The 16,753-nt window shown below is 37.3% G+C and overlaps 1 protein-coding gene across 6 annotated transcripts in view; it reads right to left on the reverse strand.

Moving 5' to 3' along the window:
• The window catches only part of LOC106872255 (apoptosis-inducing factor 3), a 125,935-nt gene that overhangs the window by 21,368 nt on the left and 87,814 nt on the right, over positions 1 to 16,753 (reverse strand). For all 6 annotated transcript variants that reach the window (XM_089353622.1, XM_089353618.1, XM_089353629.1 and 3 more), the window contains 6 exons: positions 16,194 to 16,303; positions 13,018 to 13,144; positions 12,041 to 12,153; positions 11,591 to 11,677; positions 6,239 to 6,330; positions 1,063 to 1,193 (listed from right to left, as the gene is read on the reverse strand). In XM_089353622.1, coding sequence (XP_089209748.1) covers positions 1,063 to 1,193; positions 6,239 to 6,330; positions 11,591 to 11,677; positions 12,041 to 12,153; positions 13,018 to 13,144; positions 16,194 to 16,303 — 660 coding nt within the window. The remainder of the gene's footprint in view (positions 1 to 1,062; positions 1,194 to 6,238; positions 6,331 to 11,590; positions 11,678 to 12,040; positions 12,154 to 13,017; positions 13,145 to 16,193; positions 16,304 to 16,753) is intronic.

A 16,753-nucleotide genomic window follows, 5' to 3' on the forward strand; every position in this document is an offset into this window, starting at 1 on the left:
CAATTGAAAAACGCTACAAACTTTTTTACCAACCCAATAATTCCATGTATTCATATATTAGTTGCACATCATTAATCAAGCCAAAGCTGGATCCTCTATATAGTCCTTCAAAATGCAAGAAATAGTAGCCAGATTTCCCTCAAAATGCACCTACCAAATTAACAAAGAAAGAATACATTGGATAATGTAGCATTAAATACACTAAGCCTAATGAACAAGACAAAGTAGTCAAGATGAGAATGCTAAACCAGAGATTCCTGGCTAAACAACAACTTTAAATTTCCCATTATCTTTCATATACTTTCTGATAACTGCTATTATGAATAGTTCTAGTTAGGTATTGACTTCTTTCTTCAATGAAAATGTTCACCATATTTTCTAACATCTTTATAATCAAGTAGCAATTAAGGACTCTGAAATGATAGGAAGAAGAATCACACCAAACCCTGCTTTATATGAGGTAATCTCAAATTAAAGGTTTATTTTTAATACTGTTTATTAATAAACTTCACACTCTACCTTACTATAGAACAGTGTCTTGCATCTTATATCACTAAAACAAAACCTGTTCTTTAGACTTTTTGGTTACCACTTATTTCCATTCAAAACTTCCAAAAGAATTAACACTACTCCCAATTCATACTATCTCATTCATTAATTTCAATAACAATGTTACCATTAAAAGCTCTCTTTCATTCATGAAATTATATTGTATAATTTTTACCCACAAAAAAGACCACAACATCAAGTCTTCTAGTTTCATATTTATAACATTTCCTCTCATTTCTAACAGAGAGGTTTCTTATTTGAATAATCCATCAGTTTATGACTTCTTAGATCTGAAAAAGTTACATGTGAAACAACCACATCATTAACATGTTCTTGTTAAAGGTCTTCGGTTGTTCAGAGAATTGGAGTTACCCACATAATCCACTGGAAAATACAAGCTAGACATTGCAAGACAATGAAGTTGTATGAGGACACAACATAATTTGCATGTGTGCACATACACACACAAATATATAAGAAAAAAGAAGCATGAAGAAAGAAACTAGTGTTTACCAATAAAAGATGATCCAATAATTACAACATTCTTCCTTTTGCTCTCTGTTGCAATATAATTAGCTTCACTTGGAGTTCTTAGGAAACAAACATTCTGCAAATCATTTCCAGGAATCTCTAATGATCTTGGACTGAAGGGAAATCAAAAGTGAGCAAGCATTAAATTATCTGATAATTTTATATATGACAATAGTCAAAGAAAAGTGACTACATACCTTCTAATAGTTCAGGTCAGACTGGTACTAAATAACTAATGAAGATACACACAGATGGATACACACAGGTGCATATATGTCCTGTATTACAGAAATACGATTGCATACATTTACAAATGATTACAAAAGTTCTGACACACTGAATCCTGACAATATCTTTAATAAAGAATGCTAAAATCTCTTCTTTAGTAACTTAACTGGAATTGTCTTCTGTCTTTTACCTGTTTCAGTCATTAAACTGTGGCCATGCTGGGGCACCACCTTGAAGACTTTTTAGTCTAAGTGACCCCACTATTTATTTTTTTTTAAAACTTGGTACTTATTTCATTGGTCTCCTTTTTGCTGAACCACTAAGTTACAGGGATATAAACAAATCAATACCACTTGTCAAGCAGTGGTGAGGAACAAACACAAAGACACAATATGACGGGTCTCTTTCAATTTCTGTCTGCCAAATCCTAGAACCATGTGTCTAGTAAGAAGCTTGCTTCTTACTAGACAACTATATCTATGTATTGTATGTCATTTTTTTAGGATGTCATCTTGGGTCTTTACTAGACTAGCTTTCAATTGCTTTCTCTAGGTAAGCATCGATTACGAGATAGCTAGAAAGCAGAGGAGGGGAGAGGGAATTATTTTTGACTTTATATACAGTATCTAATGTAATTTCTTTTGTTTTTTTGCTACTAGAACATTGGTGAACAAGCTTTCAACATGAGTTTCTTCTAAAAATCTTTAGAAATTCATCAGATTCTTCAATTTTATGTGTATTGAGAGGTCACAGCTCCACATTGAGAGATCACAGCTTCGGTACTGTAGACATGTGATTAGAATGTTGTAGAAAAGAATTGCAAGATGGATTCTTCAAACTGAGCCAACTGGCGGGAAACTTAGAAGTAGGCCAAAAGTGAGATGTTTGGATAATATCCAGTCTCAGTTGATCATGCTTGGGAATCCAGTAAGAAAGTCTAAAGATGGTTGCTTCTGATAGGATCTTAAGGCAGAAATGTGAGAGGATTCCATCCCACTGACTCACCCAAGAATAGAAGATGAATGGATAGGTGGCATAAAAGTGACAAAAGTAACATGATTTGCCTCAGTCATAATTATAAATAGAGATCCAGCAAGATAATAATCAACTAATCAAAAATCAAACTAAACAAACTAATTAAATGTGATAAATTAACAAACAGGAACTGCTTATTTTTCCATCATCAAAAGGGAATACCCTGTATCAAGTACATGTACACACACACATACATACAGCATGCTGAAAGTGCACAAACAAAGCAATTTCCTCCAACCTATATCATCACAAATTTATATGCGTCTACAAATAAAATCACCAAACAATTGGATAGCATTATCAAAAATTATGCCTTTTACCTTTTACTTGTTTAAGTCACTGGACTATGGCCATGCTGGGGCATCACCTTGAAGTGTTTTAGTTGAATAGATTGACACCAGTACTTACACTTTTTTTTTTTTCAAGTCTGGTACTTATTCTATCGGTCTCTTTTGCCAAACTGCTAGGTTGCCACTTGGCAAGTGGTGGAGGAGTGATAAACACACACACAAAGACACACACATGCATATATATATACATATATATATATATAAATTCAATAATAGGACGAATTCTTTTACAAGAATTTATCAAGTAGCTAGCATGAAAAAACCTCATAAGGGAAAAAATCCATCATTTATTCCCGAAATATATATTTATATTTATATAAGGGCATTACTATACGATAACGCCTCACGCCATGAGGGACTCTAAGGTCAGACTACTATAAAAAGCACATTTTTACCGAATGCGAGGAAATGCAACTCTCAAAGCCAACCCCTTAAAAACGAACTAAATTATAGATCATGATTTCGTAGTTATTGTAGTATTATACAACTTCTACTCGTCAGTATAATATGGTCAAGAAAAATAGAAATAAACAGTGAATCAACATACCAAACGAACACCATGTATCCAGCATAGCATATGGACGACTGTTCATCGCTATTTCCCTATGTAAGTGGAGGGAAATAGCGATGAACAGTCGTCTATATGCTATGCTGGATACATGGTGTTCGTTTGGTATGTTGATTCACTGTTTATTTCTATTTTTCTGGACCATATTATACTGACAAGTAGAAGTTGTATAATACTACAATAACTACGAAATCATGATCTATAATTTAGTCCGTTTTTAAGGGGTTGGCTTTGAGAGTTGCATTTCCTCGCATTCGGTAAAAATGTGCTTTTTATAGTAGTCTGACCTTAGAGTCCCTCATGGCGTGAGGCGTTATCGTACAGTAATGCCCTTATATAAATATATATATATATATATATATATATATATATATATATATATATATATATATATATATATATACAAAACTGTCTGATGAACAGGAATATGAAACTCTGAGTAACAGTTTTTGTGATATTTTTGCTGCTTTTTAATAATATATATATATTTGGGAGAATTTACGAAAAAAACAACAATAGACGAGGACAGGTGGTGTAAACAACAAAAGGATGTATTAGTTTAACGCTTGGGAATAGAGAACGTTTCGAGCTACGCTCTTCAACAGAAAGAAATAAGGAGAAAAATAGATAGATAAGGCTTCCACACAGTTTCTGAATACCAAATTCATGCATATGACAATTAGTCAATCAGGGTTGTAGTAGAAGACACTTGCTCAAAGTGCCATACAGTGTTATTGAATGTGAAACCACTTGGTTGCAAAGTGAGCTTCTTAACCACACAATTAATATGCAGTCATTAGAAGAAACAAAAAGTGTAGGCACCACCTCAACTTTATGTAAAAAAGTTTGTTCACGAAAGTTTCAGTAGCAAATCATACTGGATAATATATTTATTGTTTCTGCCATGATATTAGATTTTATGGTATCAAATAATATCATATCTGTTTCTGCCTTTATTGCTGCTAGTGATATTAAGTAATGTATAGTATTGTGGGGAAGTTATTATACACCATTAGGTATATACCGCTTCCGCACATTAAATTTCTTGAAGAAACAACGGAATGCAGATTCTGAACAACACAACAATATTTATTTACAGTGGAATTCGGCTCACGCTTGGAGGGAATTCGGTAGCTCGTCGCCATTGGTTACTGAGACGCCTTCTGAATGAAGTTCGTGGTTATTTGTGAAGCTCTGGTGCTGAGATGTGAGAGAGCTCTGTTGGACGTCTTGGCTCGACGGAGATCAGTGAACGAAGAGGCTGAGAAGAGGCGCGAAAGCTTGGGTGTCGAACTCTACGCATGCGCATGAGACTCTTCCTGAACTAGTCCCTGCACATGCGTGGATAAAACTCCGGACATTGAACATATAACAGTCGTCTGCTATAAAAGCGTCACTACAGTATCATCCAAAATAAAGCTAGTTGTGATACCAGCCAATTCATTGAAGAAAGTATTAGAGATATGTACATGGCCACAATAGGGAACAAAGCAGTACCAAAGCACAAACAAATTGCATGCATAACATATTTGGTGGATATACCCCTTGTGATGGATACTGAGAACAAGCATGACCAATATGATATACAAACTAGATTGTAAAAGCAAAAGTTGTAAACTTCCTAACTCCTACTGTTGCACTGGTTATACAAATACAACATTCTCTCATAATCTCATTGTAATGAAAAACAATTGTAGCACTATACCATAACAAATTAAAATAGGCAGGAAAACATTAGTGGACAATATATCCATACTATAGTGTACAGAATTCCTCATAAAAACAGATGGTTACTAATGGAAACATTACTCATAAGACAGCACAATGCTACAATAAACACATAAAACACAAATACATTATAAACAAAATAAACAGGAGACTAATGATGTATAAATCTAATGGTTAAATTTCAAATTGTCAATGTCTCCACAAATTTGGATGATAAACTCTATAGAAATCCCATTTACCTTCCATAAAAGAGGCAATTACACAAACCAACAACTTCACATCTTGATGATGAGGCTATTAAAGTTTAGAAATGTTGATGAATTCAGCTCCTTAATTGTTTTAAATTAAGATCAAGGGACTTAAACAATAATATTAAAATGTATTAATAAAAAAGTTAAAACTTGAACATGGTTATATTTTTAGTATAATATACAAGTATCTATCTATTTGTGTGCATGTATTACATGTATATATTTTATAACACAAAGGCAGTTTCTCAGAATCCTTCAACAGCCACAATGGCATCAAACAAGGTTGTGTCTTGGCCCACACACTATTTGGAGTTTCCCTTGCTGTGCTGTTGAAACAGACTTTTGTCAATGCAACAGTGGGGATCTATCTGTATACTAGATCAAGTGACAGGCACTTCAATCTGTCCCACCCCAAACCCAAGACAAAAATATATTACTTATACATAAAGCCTATAATAAGGTTGTTTGGCTGGTACAAACGAACACCATGTATCCAGCATAGCATATGGACGACTGTTCATCGCTATTTCCCTATGTAAGTGGAGGGAAATAGCGATGAACAGTCGTCTATATGCTATGCTGGATACATGGTGTTCGTTTGGTATGTTGATTCACTGTTTATTTCTATTTTTCTGGACCATATTATACTGACAAGTAGAAGTTGTATAATACTACAATAACTACGAAATCATGATCTATAATTTAGTCCGTTTTTAAGGGGTTGGCTTTGAGAGTTGCATTTCCTCGCATTCGGTAAAAATGTGCTTTTTATAGTAGTCTGACCTTAGAGTCCCTCATGAGATAAAGAGGGGCCTGTGACTATCTTTTGGATCTTTCTCTAAGATAAAAAGCCTTACCCCCACCTTTGAATTTTGAAAAGACTTTTACTTCCAAAATCTGTTTTGCCTTCTCAAATTACTCAGCAGCAGCTGCACACGCACACACACACGTGTCACTAAATCTGATAATAATAAAATAAGGAACTGACTGTGACTTACTTGCCTCCTGTGGCTAATAACAGCTTGGTGTAACTTATCTCTGTCCCATCTTTAAATATTGCTATTTTCTTTTCGCTGTCAATATTAACAAGCTGAATAATAAAACAAACAAAATACAGTTCCTAATAAGAAAAGTGCATATGGATAAAGATTTCTTAATTGAAGGTTAACTGAGTCATCATTGTTGTCGTCACTGTTTAATGTCCACTTTTCCAAACTTGCATGGGTCGGATGGAATTCATTGAGGCAGATTTTCTATAGCTGGATGCTCTTCCTGTCATCAATGTTTTACCTTTTTCTAAGCAAAGTAATATTTCCCCATAACTATACATGGAAGACTGAGAACAAGCAATATTGCTTGTATGATGGTGATGCTCACCTTCTCACGTCAAGATAACGGTACACACAAACATATACAAATATATGTATATTGGGCTTCTTCCAGTTTCCATCTACCAAATCTACTTCCAAGTCATAATTGGTGTCTATAAGGGTTAATGACAAGAAGGGCATCTGTTCATAAAACACTCCCTCAGAAAAACCATCCAAACTATGGCAGTATGGAAAAGTGGATGTAAAATGATAATAACAAGAGCACTCAGAGAGTGCGAAACTCTGCCAAGGCAACACCAATGTCCTCTCAACAATTAACCAGAGATGATTTTTAAAATGAGAATATCTGAAATAAACTCGACTGCTCTCACAAACAAGAATACTAAAAATGAACCTGACTGCTCTCAAAATCTAATCAGTTCGTGCCAGTCACGAGGCCAAATATCCCTGAAAGTTTCATCTGAATCCATTCAGCGGTTCTTGAGATATCTTGTTCATGGACAAACAAACAAACAAATGGGTGCACAGAGCTTTGTATATTTGTATCCCAGTGTCACTTTGATGGCATGCACTGCTTTCTCGTTCAATAATAATGATTTCTTTATTAACCACAAGGGTTTACACAAATAAAAATATTATGGACAGCACAGGACAAAACAAACAATGTGTATGTGTGTGTGTTGTGAGGGTTTTGTGTGTAAACAAGACTAACAAAATTAAAGGAAAAAGAAATTAAAAATGTGTAATCCTCAATAGGGAGGAGACATTTGAGGGCTGCTCATGGAAAATCCCCATAAAAAAAATCATGGGTACCCTGACTTTTGGGGCAGGTGCTTTTTCCTTTCCTTTTTTTTCCAATTATAGGCATATGCTCAGGGCAAGCCCATTCACTTGTACCATTCTCGTCACTTTCATCCACCTTTCAGCACACTGGTTAGAAGACAACACTTCCCTCTCTACCCTTATTTTCCTTTTCAAGTGAAACTTAAAGTTCATCAGGGATTGGCCAAAGAGAAAAGTGTTTGTCGTCATCCCCTTCAATCTTGTCCACCAGGCATATAAAAACAGTCTTTTCTTTCCAGTTAAAGGAAGGTGGTGGGAAGATCTTCACGATGGATTCAGTTGACAGCCATATCTGTCCCACAAGCGACAGCAAGTATTCATCATAAACCCATAAGTCAACAATGTTCGGGCACTGGACAAGAGCATGCAGGACTGTCTTGTTGTCCTGCACGCATCTTGGACATGCTCGGCTGACCGTACTTCTGTGCCTGTAAAGTTTATCTTAAACAGGCAAAGCTCCCCAGTAGCACTGCGCGGCCAGAGATTTTTGGAAATTATTCATTAGTCCTGGCCCGAAAATTCTCTGGAAAAGAGCAACTAGCTGACCTTCAATGCCCAACATCTCCCCGTTGCACTTTTCCTCCACTAATCCTCTATAAAAAGTTGAAGTGGACATTCCACCTATTGCACTGTCCGATTGGCTGAGGGCTGTGAGTGCTTGAAGACATTCCACTTTCCAAATGTTCTCCCTCGGTCTCTGTTTTGCTCAGGACTGTAGTTCCATCAAGGAAACTAGCTGTGGAAATACATGTCTGGCAAACGGTGACCACACCTGTTCACCATCTAGGAAGCACTGAAGATGTAGCTTCAGCGCATGTCTGCACATCATCAACCATGGCATGCTCAGGCCACCACACAGTGGGTGTTGACAGCAGATAGACCGCCTGACCATCGGGATGCATCCTTTCCACAAAAAGCTGAAGAGAATACGTTCAAGCATAATCAGATGGTGACCAGGACAAGGCATGACGGTCAAGCAATAGTAGATAATGGATGTGATGTACACGTTAGCCACCTCTCTCCAACCTTTCAGGGATAACTTTCTCTCGGCCCATTTCTGGGTGAGAGTAGTCACCCTGTTCATTACTTCATCTTAGTCTTTGTCCATCTGGAGGTCCAGACCAAACCAGACCCTGAGCAATTTAACCAGTCCGTCTGTCCAGCACCCAATGATGCAGTTGGACAGCATGGACCTGCTTCTCCAGGTGCCAAGCCACAAGCCCACTGATTTTTCCTGGTTAATTATCACTCCTGAAATCGCCTCATAGTCCCTGAGTGTAGTGCCAATCATTTCTATGTGTTTATGATCCGACACCACTGTGGTGATGTCATCGGCATATGCCGACACACATCTCCCACATCCTAGGTCATGTGGGATGCCACTCAAAACCTCCAGTTTGTGCAGTAGTGGCTCAAAAGTCAGTATGTACAAGTGTGTGTGTTTTGTGTCGTTTGAATGATTTGTATGTGTGCATGTAAGGAGACTGTGGGTGTGACAAAATCGTCTGTTGTAATGTTTGTGTGTGTTATGTACTTCATGAATTCATTGTTTTTTTGTGCTTATTGCCATGTAGTTTGTAATGTTAGTGTCTTTAATTTGTTTGTTGTTGTGGTTGTGTGTGTGGGATAGCTTGTGTTTCAGGTGTTAGAGGTGGTGGTGTCGATGCAGTGTTTGTTTTGAGTGTATTTTTGTTGTTTTGATTTTTTCTTTCTACTTCTTGTGTGGATAAGGCTTGTTGTTGTTTGTCCATATGCTTGTTTTTCCTTCTGTCTCTTTTCCATTTTTTTTGTTTTTATCTTTCATGCAGTCTGACTCTTCACCTGTGATGTCCATCTGCTCTGCATCAGGAAGTGGAGTATCTTCGGATGCTGAGAAGTGTTTGGGGAAACTCAGTGTTGGTGGTGCCATGGCTGAATCTGATGATGGTGATGGTGCTGCTGCTGTTGTTGCCGGAGTTTTGGTGGCCGTTGTTGGTGTAGGGAAGAGAGGTGCTAGTCTCTCATTTTCCTTCAGTCTAGGGCAGCGGGTTTTTAAATGGTTAGTTGAAAAGCAGGCGTGGCACTTTGCTTTCCTTCGAACTACCCTGACTGGAATTAATCTGTCTCCAGAAAGAACGATATGGTCCGGGATGAGATCCACATTCTTTTGTGTTGTTTGAATAAGGAGTTCCATGGTCATCCTAGACCAGTTCTCCTTTTTGGTCTGATAGGCTTCGAAGATTTTCAAGTTTTCCTCGATGTCTACTGTCACTGCAGTAATTAGCCAAGGAATGGTTATTTCTGGCAGCACCTGTTGAATTATTATTTTGGCCAGTCTCTGACCACAGTAGAAAGAAACTAACAACAGCTTCTCGCTTATGAGGGATGAGAGTGATGTTTGGCTTCTTCCTTGGTGTGGAATTTAATGTCCACCATTCTATAGGCCCTTCCTCACTGTATATATTCCTTTAAATTCCAGATGGAACCTAAAGCTTTTTGTATTTGAGCCTCTGTGACTCTTTGCACACTCCTTGATTTTAACCTGATTGTATGGTACGTCCCTGTATTGTGAATTGTATCCTGGATTGTCTCAGGTGGGGTATTCAACTTTACAGCTATTCTGTCTCTCTCGACTAGCTGTCTAGCATATTTAAGTTCCTCTTCAGAGAATTGTATTCTCTGAAGAGATGATTTGGTTACTCCAGCAAAAGAAGGTTTTGAAGAGCTGTTCCAAGCCGTTGCACCAGTTTGTGTCTCAGCTCCTTCATTACCGTTGTCATTGTTGCTTTTGTTGTGGTCGTTGATGGTGCTGCTGATGTTGTTGCTGTTGTTGTTACTTGTACTGAACTTGATCGTTGCTTTGCTCATGAAAGGGCTCTCGTCTACGTTTTCGAAATTGTTATATTCATTTCGAAACATGTCAAAAATAGAGCTTTTGCTTTTCTGAAGATCTTCTAAGAGATCCTTCTTGAAAACATTGGCTGTGTTAGCCTTTTTGTTTTTTTTTTCAACAAAAATACTGCCACTTTCTGTTGTGTTTTTCCAGCCCCAAGTTGCTTTACATGCAGTCTCTCTCATTGATGTCTTGTGACACTCCTCACTCCCCACCTCTCACATATAAGCCTCACCATGTTTTGTATCAGAAAGCATCATGGGGAATATAAAGGAAATTCGAATAGAGCACCCAGTAGAGCTGTTACAAAAGGTTTGCTTCCTTGGCACGGCCAGAATAATCAGGAAAGCATTAGATAGCCGAAAAGAACGGCAAATTTTGGCACAAGGCCAACAGTTTTGAGGAGGGGGTTAGTCGATTACATTGACCCCAGTGCTAGACTTGTACTATTTTACTGATCCTGAAAGGATGAAAGGCAAAGTCAATCTTGGCAGAATTTGAACTCAGAATGTGAAGACAGATGAAATGTTGCTAAACATTTTGCCTGGTGTGCTAACAATTCTACCAGCTCACTGTCTTTAATAACAACAGCAACAACAATAATAGTGGAGGTGATGGTTATTATGATGGTGATGGCATAATTATAAAAAGCTAAGTTGGTTTTAAAAAGGGATGTTGACTAAAGAATTTGCTTCTGGCAAGAATCATGTTCTGTGTTCTTACTGTTAAAAGACAATGGAAATGATATTTTTTTTCTTTTAACAAATTTTTAAATATTTTCGTGGGTTAAATGAATGTTTGAATTTAGAAATTTTACCGTGATTATGGGTACACTTATTCTTCAGACATCTTTCTTCAATGGGATCTTCTACTGTAGAGTAAAAATAAACTATCTATTTTTCACTTACATAGATTGAGTGTTAGGGTGAAATTTAACCATTTAGCACTTAAACCAGCCATATCCGGCCAAAATATTCTACCTGTTTTATGTTCAAACTGACCAGATCTGGCCTTCTTATGCCAACCCTATGATATCATTCTAAAAATTAATAGTTACCTCATCAACATCTCAAACCTACAACATAATGCATGATTAATTCAAATCAATGTGAATAAACAAACATAATATTTGACAGAGTAATCTGAATGCTAAAGGGTTAAATTGAGTAATGAGGGCTGCGCGAGAATAAACAAAATACTTGAAGCAATATATGGACATGATGAAATGAAATAATAATTCAATATATATATATATATATATATATATATATATATATATATATATATATATGTATATTACATACCTGTTTTCCAGCTAAAAATTCAATACCGTGTTCGTTAAGAAATTCCATGCTTCGCAGAGCTAAGGAGTCAGCTGATGCACCCATAGTCTGTTTCAAAAGAACAAATGATTTAGAGTTGTGTGTATCAGAGAGAGAGAGAGAGAGAGAGAGAGAGAGAGAGAGAGAGGGAGGGAGAGAGAGAGAGGGAGAGAGAGAGAGAGAGAGAGAGAGAGAAAGAGAGAGAGAGAGAGAGAGAGAAAGAGAGAGAGATGTTATAGTACAGTGATAAGAAAACTGCATTTCTTGAAGCACAAGATGAGTGTCATTAATTTTCTGGAGTGATATTCAATAGGTGTCAACCATCACAACACATTATATACACACTTCAGAATCAATACATTATTATTTAAATCAATGTCGAAACTTTTAACAGTTTACAAATTAAAATTCAGAAACTTTCAGACCACTCACCTTTGATAATTTCGGTCTGTCATAAGGAATACACTCTTCTTTTGAAGCTAGTATAATTTTACCTGTAAAACCTTCTTGCCTCAGAGTTTCAGCACAAATCAAAGAAGCTGGACCTTAAATAAATAAACATACATATACATGTATACACAAATATAAACAGTAACCAGGGGAACATTCTTAACTCAATAGATTTATAAATATATTTAGTAATACAAAATCAGGAGAGGTAGGAGATAAATATGCAAAAATGCATGTAATTAATCAATTAACTCATCAATAAAGATGGATAGCTATATAAAGAAAGAAAGAGATCAATGCATGGAGAGGGACTGAGAGAGAGAGATAAAGAGAAAGGAGGTTCTATGTGATCCTTGGACACATTAAATCTAGCAGCTAAAACTTAAAGATGGTAGAATACAATTTGAAGAAGCTTTATTTGCAAGTTCTGGGTGAAGGGGTCATGTAGAGGTTTTTTTAGTGGTGTGATGATGTTTTAACAATGTTGGGTAGATGTGATTGTAGATGTTTAGGGGTTAGAGTGTGCTGTGAGCAAAAACTGGGTCGCTCACATGATTTTTCATTTTTAAGTGTTTTTGATTGGTTAGGTCAGTGATCTGTGTGTAACAGGTAATAATGCGAAATATGCTGTTTTGTATTCTTTGTTGATTATAATTTGTTCAGGAGATGATGTTGGAGAACCAGGCAAAACTGACAAAATTCACAATGGATCTAATGCATTGTTTGTACACTTACATCATCCTAAAATGGTTGAATATGAGACAACTGTAATATGCAAAAGGACAGGATGGTCACATTTAGATTGCCAGTTGAACAATGAAAATTCAATACATAGAAATGCATATTGACAGAAGTAGATGAAGGGAGAGAAAGGATCAACAACTACCAAAGAGAGACAAGAAATGAAGACCCAAAAGTCTCAAAATATAGGTTGAATGAGATGAGAGACTAAGACTGACCTCCACCAACTAAGAGGTTAACCTCATTTGTTGCACTGGAATATTTCACCATTGGTTTCACTCTCCGGAATTCTTTCAGTTTATCTTGGGGAACAGTCAATTTTACTATAGCATCCTCAACTGTCACCTGAAATATAAAACATAGTAAACTCACATTTAACACATCTTTGGATAGAAAGGTTCAGGAATTAACATGGCTTATACATTGATGCCAATATTGATAAACACAATGTGTGTGTGTGTGTGTATATACACACACACACACACACACACACAGTATATACAGATGTAACAATCACATGTCTAAAACAACAAATCAAAGAAGTTTGGCAGCCATTGTTCTATGGTAACTGGCTGCCATTTCAATGGTTTCAAATTCTGGCACAAGGCCAACAATATTGGGAGGAGGATAGTTGATTACATCAACCCCAGTGTTCAACTGGTACTTATTTTATTGACCCTGAAAGGATGAAAGGCAAAGTTGAGATCAGCGGAATTTTAACTCAGACTGTATAGATGAATGAAATGCCGCTAAGCATTTTGCCTGGCATGCTAACAATTCTGCCAGCTTGCTACCTTCATTTCAACAGTAACTTTCCACTTTGATTGTCTTTATGCAACTGCCTCTAAATAAAGTGAAGACCTGACCTTGAATAGCATGGTAATATACACCAGAATACAATACATACGAGGGGGTGCTGAAAAGTTCCTGGCATTAAGGGTATTGCAAAAGGCCTGGTTGGAGGCCCAACCTTCTGAGTTCTTTTACAGGGCTTAGAAAAACTGAAAGACTGCTGCAAAAAGTATGTGGATCTGAGAGGGGAATATGTTGAAAAAAATCATAATTAACTGACCCTCTATTTTCTTTTATCCAAAGAACATGTCAGCACTCCTTCATATATTATAGAGCTGCTAGAAATAGTCAGATTCTCTTAAATCCCACCCCTACCGTTTTAAGAGAGGAAAGACACATTAGACAGTATAGTCGTAGATAATTCTAAAATGACAGGGTAGTCAAGGACAGAATGCATTTGATGATGGGTTTTTTCAATCAGGGCTAACATGGGACTGAGTGACAACAATGTAACCAAGAATAAAAGAAAGAAAAGTTCTAATGTTAAGAATAAAAGGAAAGGGTTAAACCAGATCAGTGGTTCTCAACCAGGGTCCACATCAGATGCTCATGCATCTTCTTCTCCAGATACGTTGACGACATACTTATCATCACGTCCTCCAGGAATGAGGCCATTAACATACACCGGGCCTTCAATAACACCGACATAAACATCAAATTCGAGATTGAACACCCAGATGAATCCGGAACCTTCTCTCTACTCAACTTTCAACTCAAGATCACAGAGGAAGGCTCCATATTTACCAAATTCTACAGAAAAGTTGCTAATAGAAAACTTTTTGTCCACTACTAATCAGCCTTACCCACCAGAGCCAAAGCTGCATACGTGAGAAACAAGATTGCACATATAAACAACAATTGCAGCAACGTGACCAACAAAGTCGTCAGCACCAAACTCTGAATGGCTACCCACCATCTTTAGCTAAACAACAGCACCTAAAGAACATCAAGGTCAATAAACCCTGGACGAACCATCATACTTACAAGTCCAACACCTGCTTCCTAAAGCTACCACACCTTGACGACAGAACTACTGCAGTGATACAACACACAGTCTGCAGGGAAGGACTCTACATACAGATAGTGCACACTGGCCCTTCCCTGAAAAAAACTCCGTCCAAGAACAACACCTCTCACTACTCTGAGGAGTGTACATTGTCGAACTACCCCATCAATGACCCTGAATTGTGCCAGAGGACCTATGTTGTATATGAGATCATCTGTGGCAAATGTGGTGCATCCTACAGAAGAAGCACGACAAGGAAACTGCATATATGCATTAAGGAACACATGCAGGCAGACATTTTCATGAAGAAACACCTACAGAAATGTCAGACCCAGGAATTCACAGTGCACATCAAGGCAACACAGTGGAACGGGGGCAACCTTAGAATCTCTGAGGCCATCCTCATACACCAAAAGAAACCTAAGATCAACAACAGAAGAGAGTTACAGGAAGCTAGCTGGTTGCTATAGCAACACCTTTCCGCGCGTGTCCACTCCACACACGCTCACACATTGGCAACATTCATCTATTTCTTGAAAATGGGATCATAACCTCGAAACATTAAATACAAAGTAAGTCTACATTAATTCACATATTTGTTTTCTTTTGATTTACCTTGCATTCACTTCGCATTGTTTTGGCCTTACCCACTATCCTTTATAATATATATTCTACATAATGCTTCATAGTAATTATCCCATACACATACATATTATAATTATCCTGCAGGTTTCTTTCAGTTTCCATCTTCCAAATCTACAAACAAAGCTTTGGACAGCCTGGGGCTATAGTAGAAGACACTTGCCCAAGGTACTGTACAATGGGACTGACCACAAGACCACATGATTGGGAAGTAAGCTCTTACCCACACGGCCATGTTTGGGCTTCTACACAGTTTGCACCTACCAAATTCACTCATAAGGGGTTGGTTGGCCCAGGGCTATAGTAGAAGACACTTGCCCAATATGCTGCACAGTAGGACTGAACTAGTTGCAAAGTGAGAGCTTCTTAACCACACAACCAACCCACCAATTCCAAATGGTAGTTGGAAGGGTTAGGGAGAGAATGGGACACAATATAGCATGTGAAGGCTGAAGATAATTTCAGATAATGTCAGCTGTGGTAAAGTAAGGTAAAATTACCTTTTTTGAGTTATGCCGACTGATAAGGGCCAGTTTCCCAGTTTCATGGTGTATATATTCCCCACCTGGATGGGACGTTGGTCCGTTGCAGTATTACTCATTTCTGCCAGCTGAATGGATTAGAGCAACGTGAAATGAAGTGTTTTGCTGAAGAACACAATGTGTTGCCCGGTTGTGCTCAAGAACACAGTGCATTGTTTGTTCCAGGAATCGAAACCACATTCTTACAATCATGAGTCCAAAACCCCAACCACTAAGCCATGCACCTCTACAACTCAGCTGTGAGAAACAAATGGAGTATCATCATAATCATCATTAACAGCAGCATTATCAAAATATGTTATATGAAATGAGTTTATGTAGCGTTTTAGGCATACAAAAAAGCAATACTTACTTTGAATGTGTGCAGACTGTCTAGTCCTGGGAAGTCTTCAATATCACCAGTTTTCACATCAAAGCAAGCACCATGAAAAGGACATCGAATCCTTCCATTGCAATAGGCACCTGAGAAATGGAACAATTCAAGGGTGTAAGTTAAATAATGATGCTGAATTAAAAATTGCACAAATTTGGTTGACAAATTGGTAACTAATGGCTACAAGAGAGCAGCAGTAAGTTGAAAAAAAACTCCAAATACTTAGTGATTCTTTACCTCATCAATTTCATTACCATCATCATCATTGTAAATTGTGTCAATTATCTGTACTGACATAGGCTTTCTTGGTTACTATACTGCTGGCTTCAACAGACTGCATTATCTACAAATTCATCTATGATGCATAGCTCATTCTAGTGGCAGTGAAACCCATACCCAATGTATCATTGAGATACCATTGAGGATTTTTGACCTTACATAGTGTATTTGAAACAACTCAGTTTGGGAAACTTAATTCATCTCAAAATTTACTCATGAGAAAAGTTGCACCCAATATTGTAAACCCAGCGAAATGTCAA

The sequence above is a fragment of the Octopus bimaculoides genome, chromosome 1 (genome assembly GCF_046866305.1).
Source record: "Octopus bimaculoides isolate indiv1 chromosome 1, ASM4686630v1, whole genome shotgun sequence".
Classification (NCBI taxonomy): domain Eukaryota; kingdom Metazoa; phylum Mollusca; class Cephalopoda; order Octopoda; family Octopodidae; genus Octopus; species Octopus bimaculoides.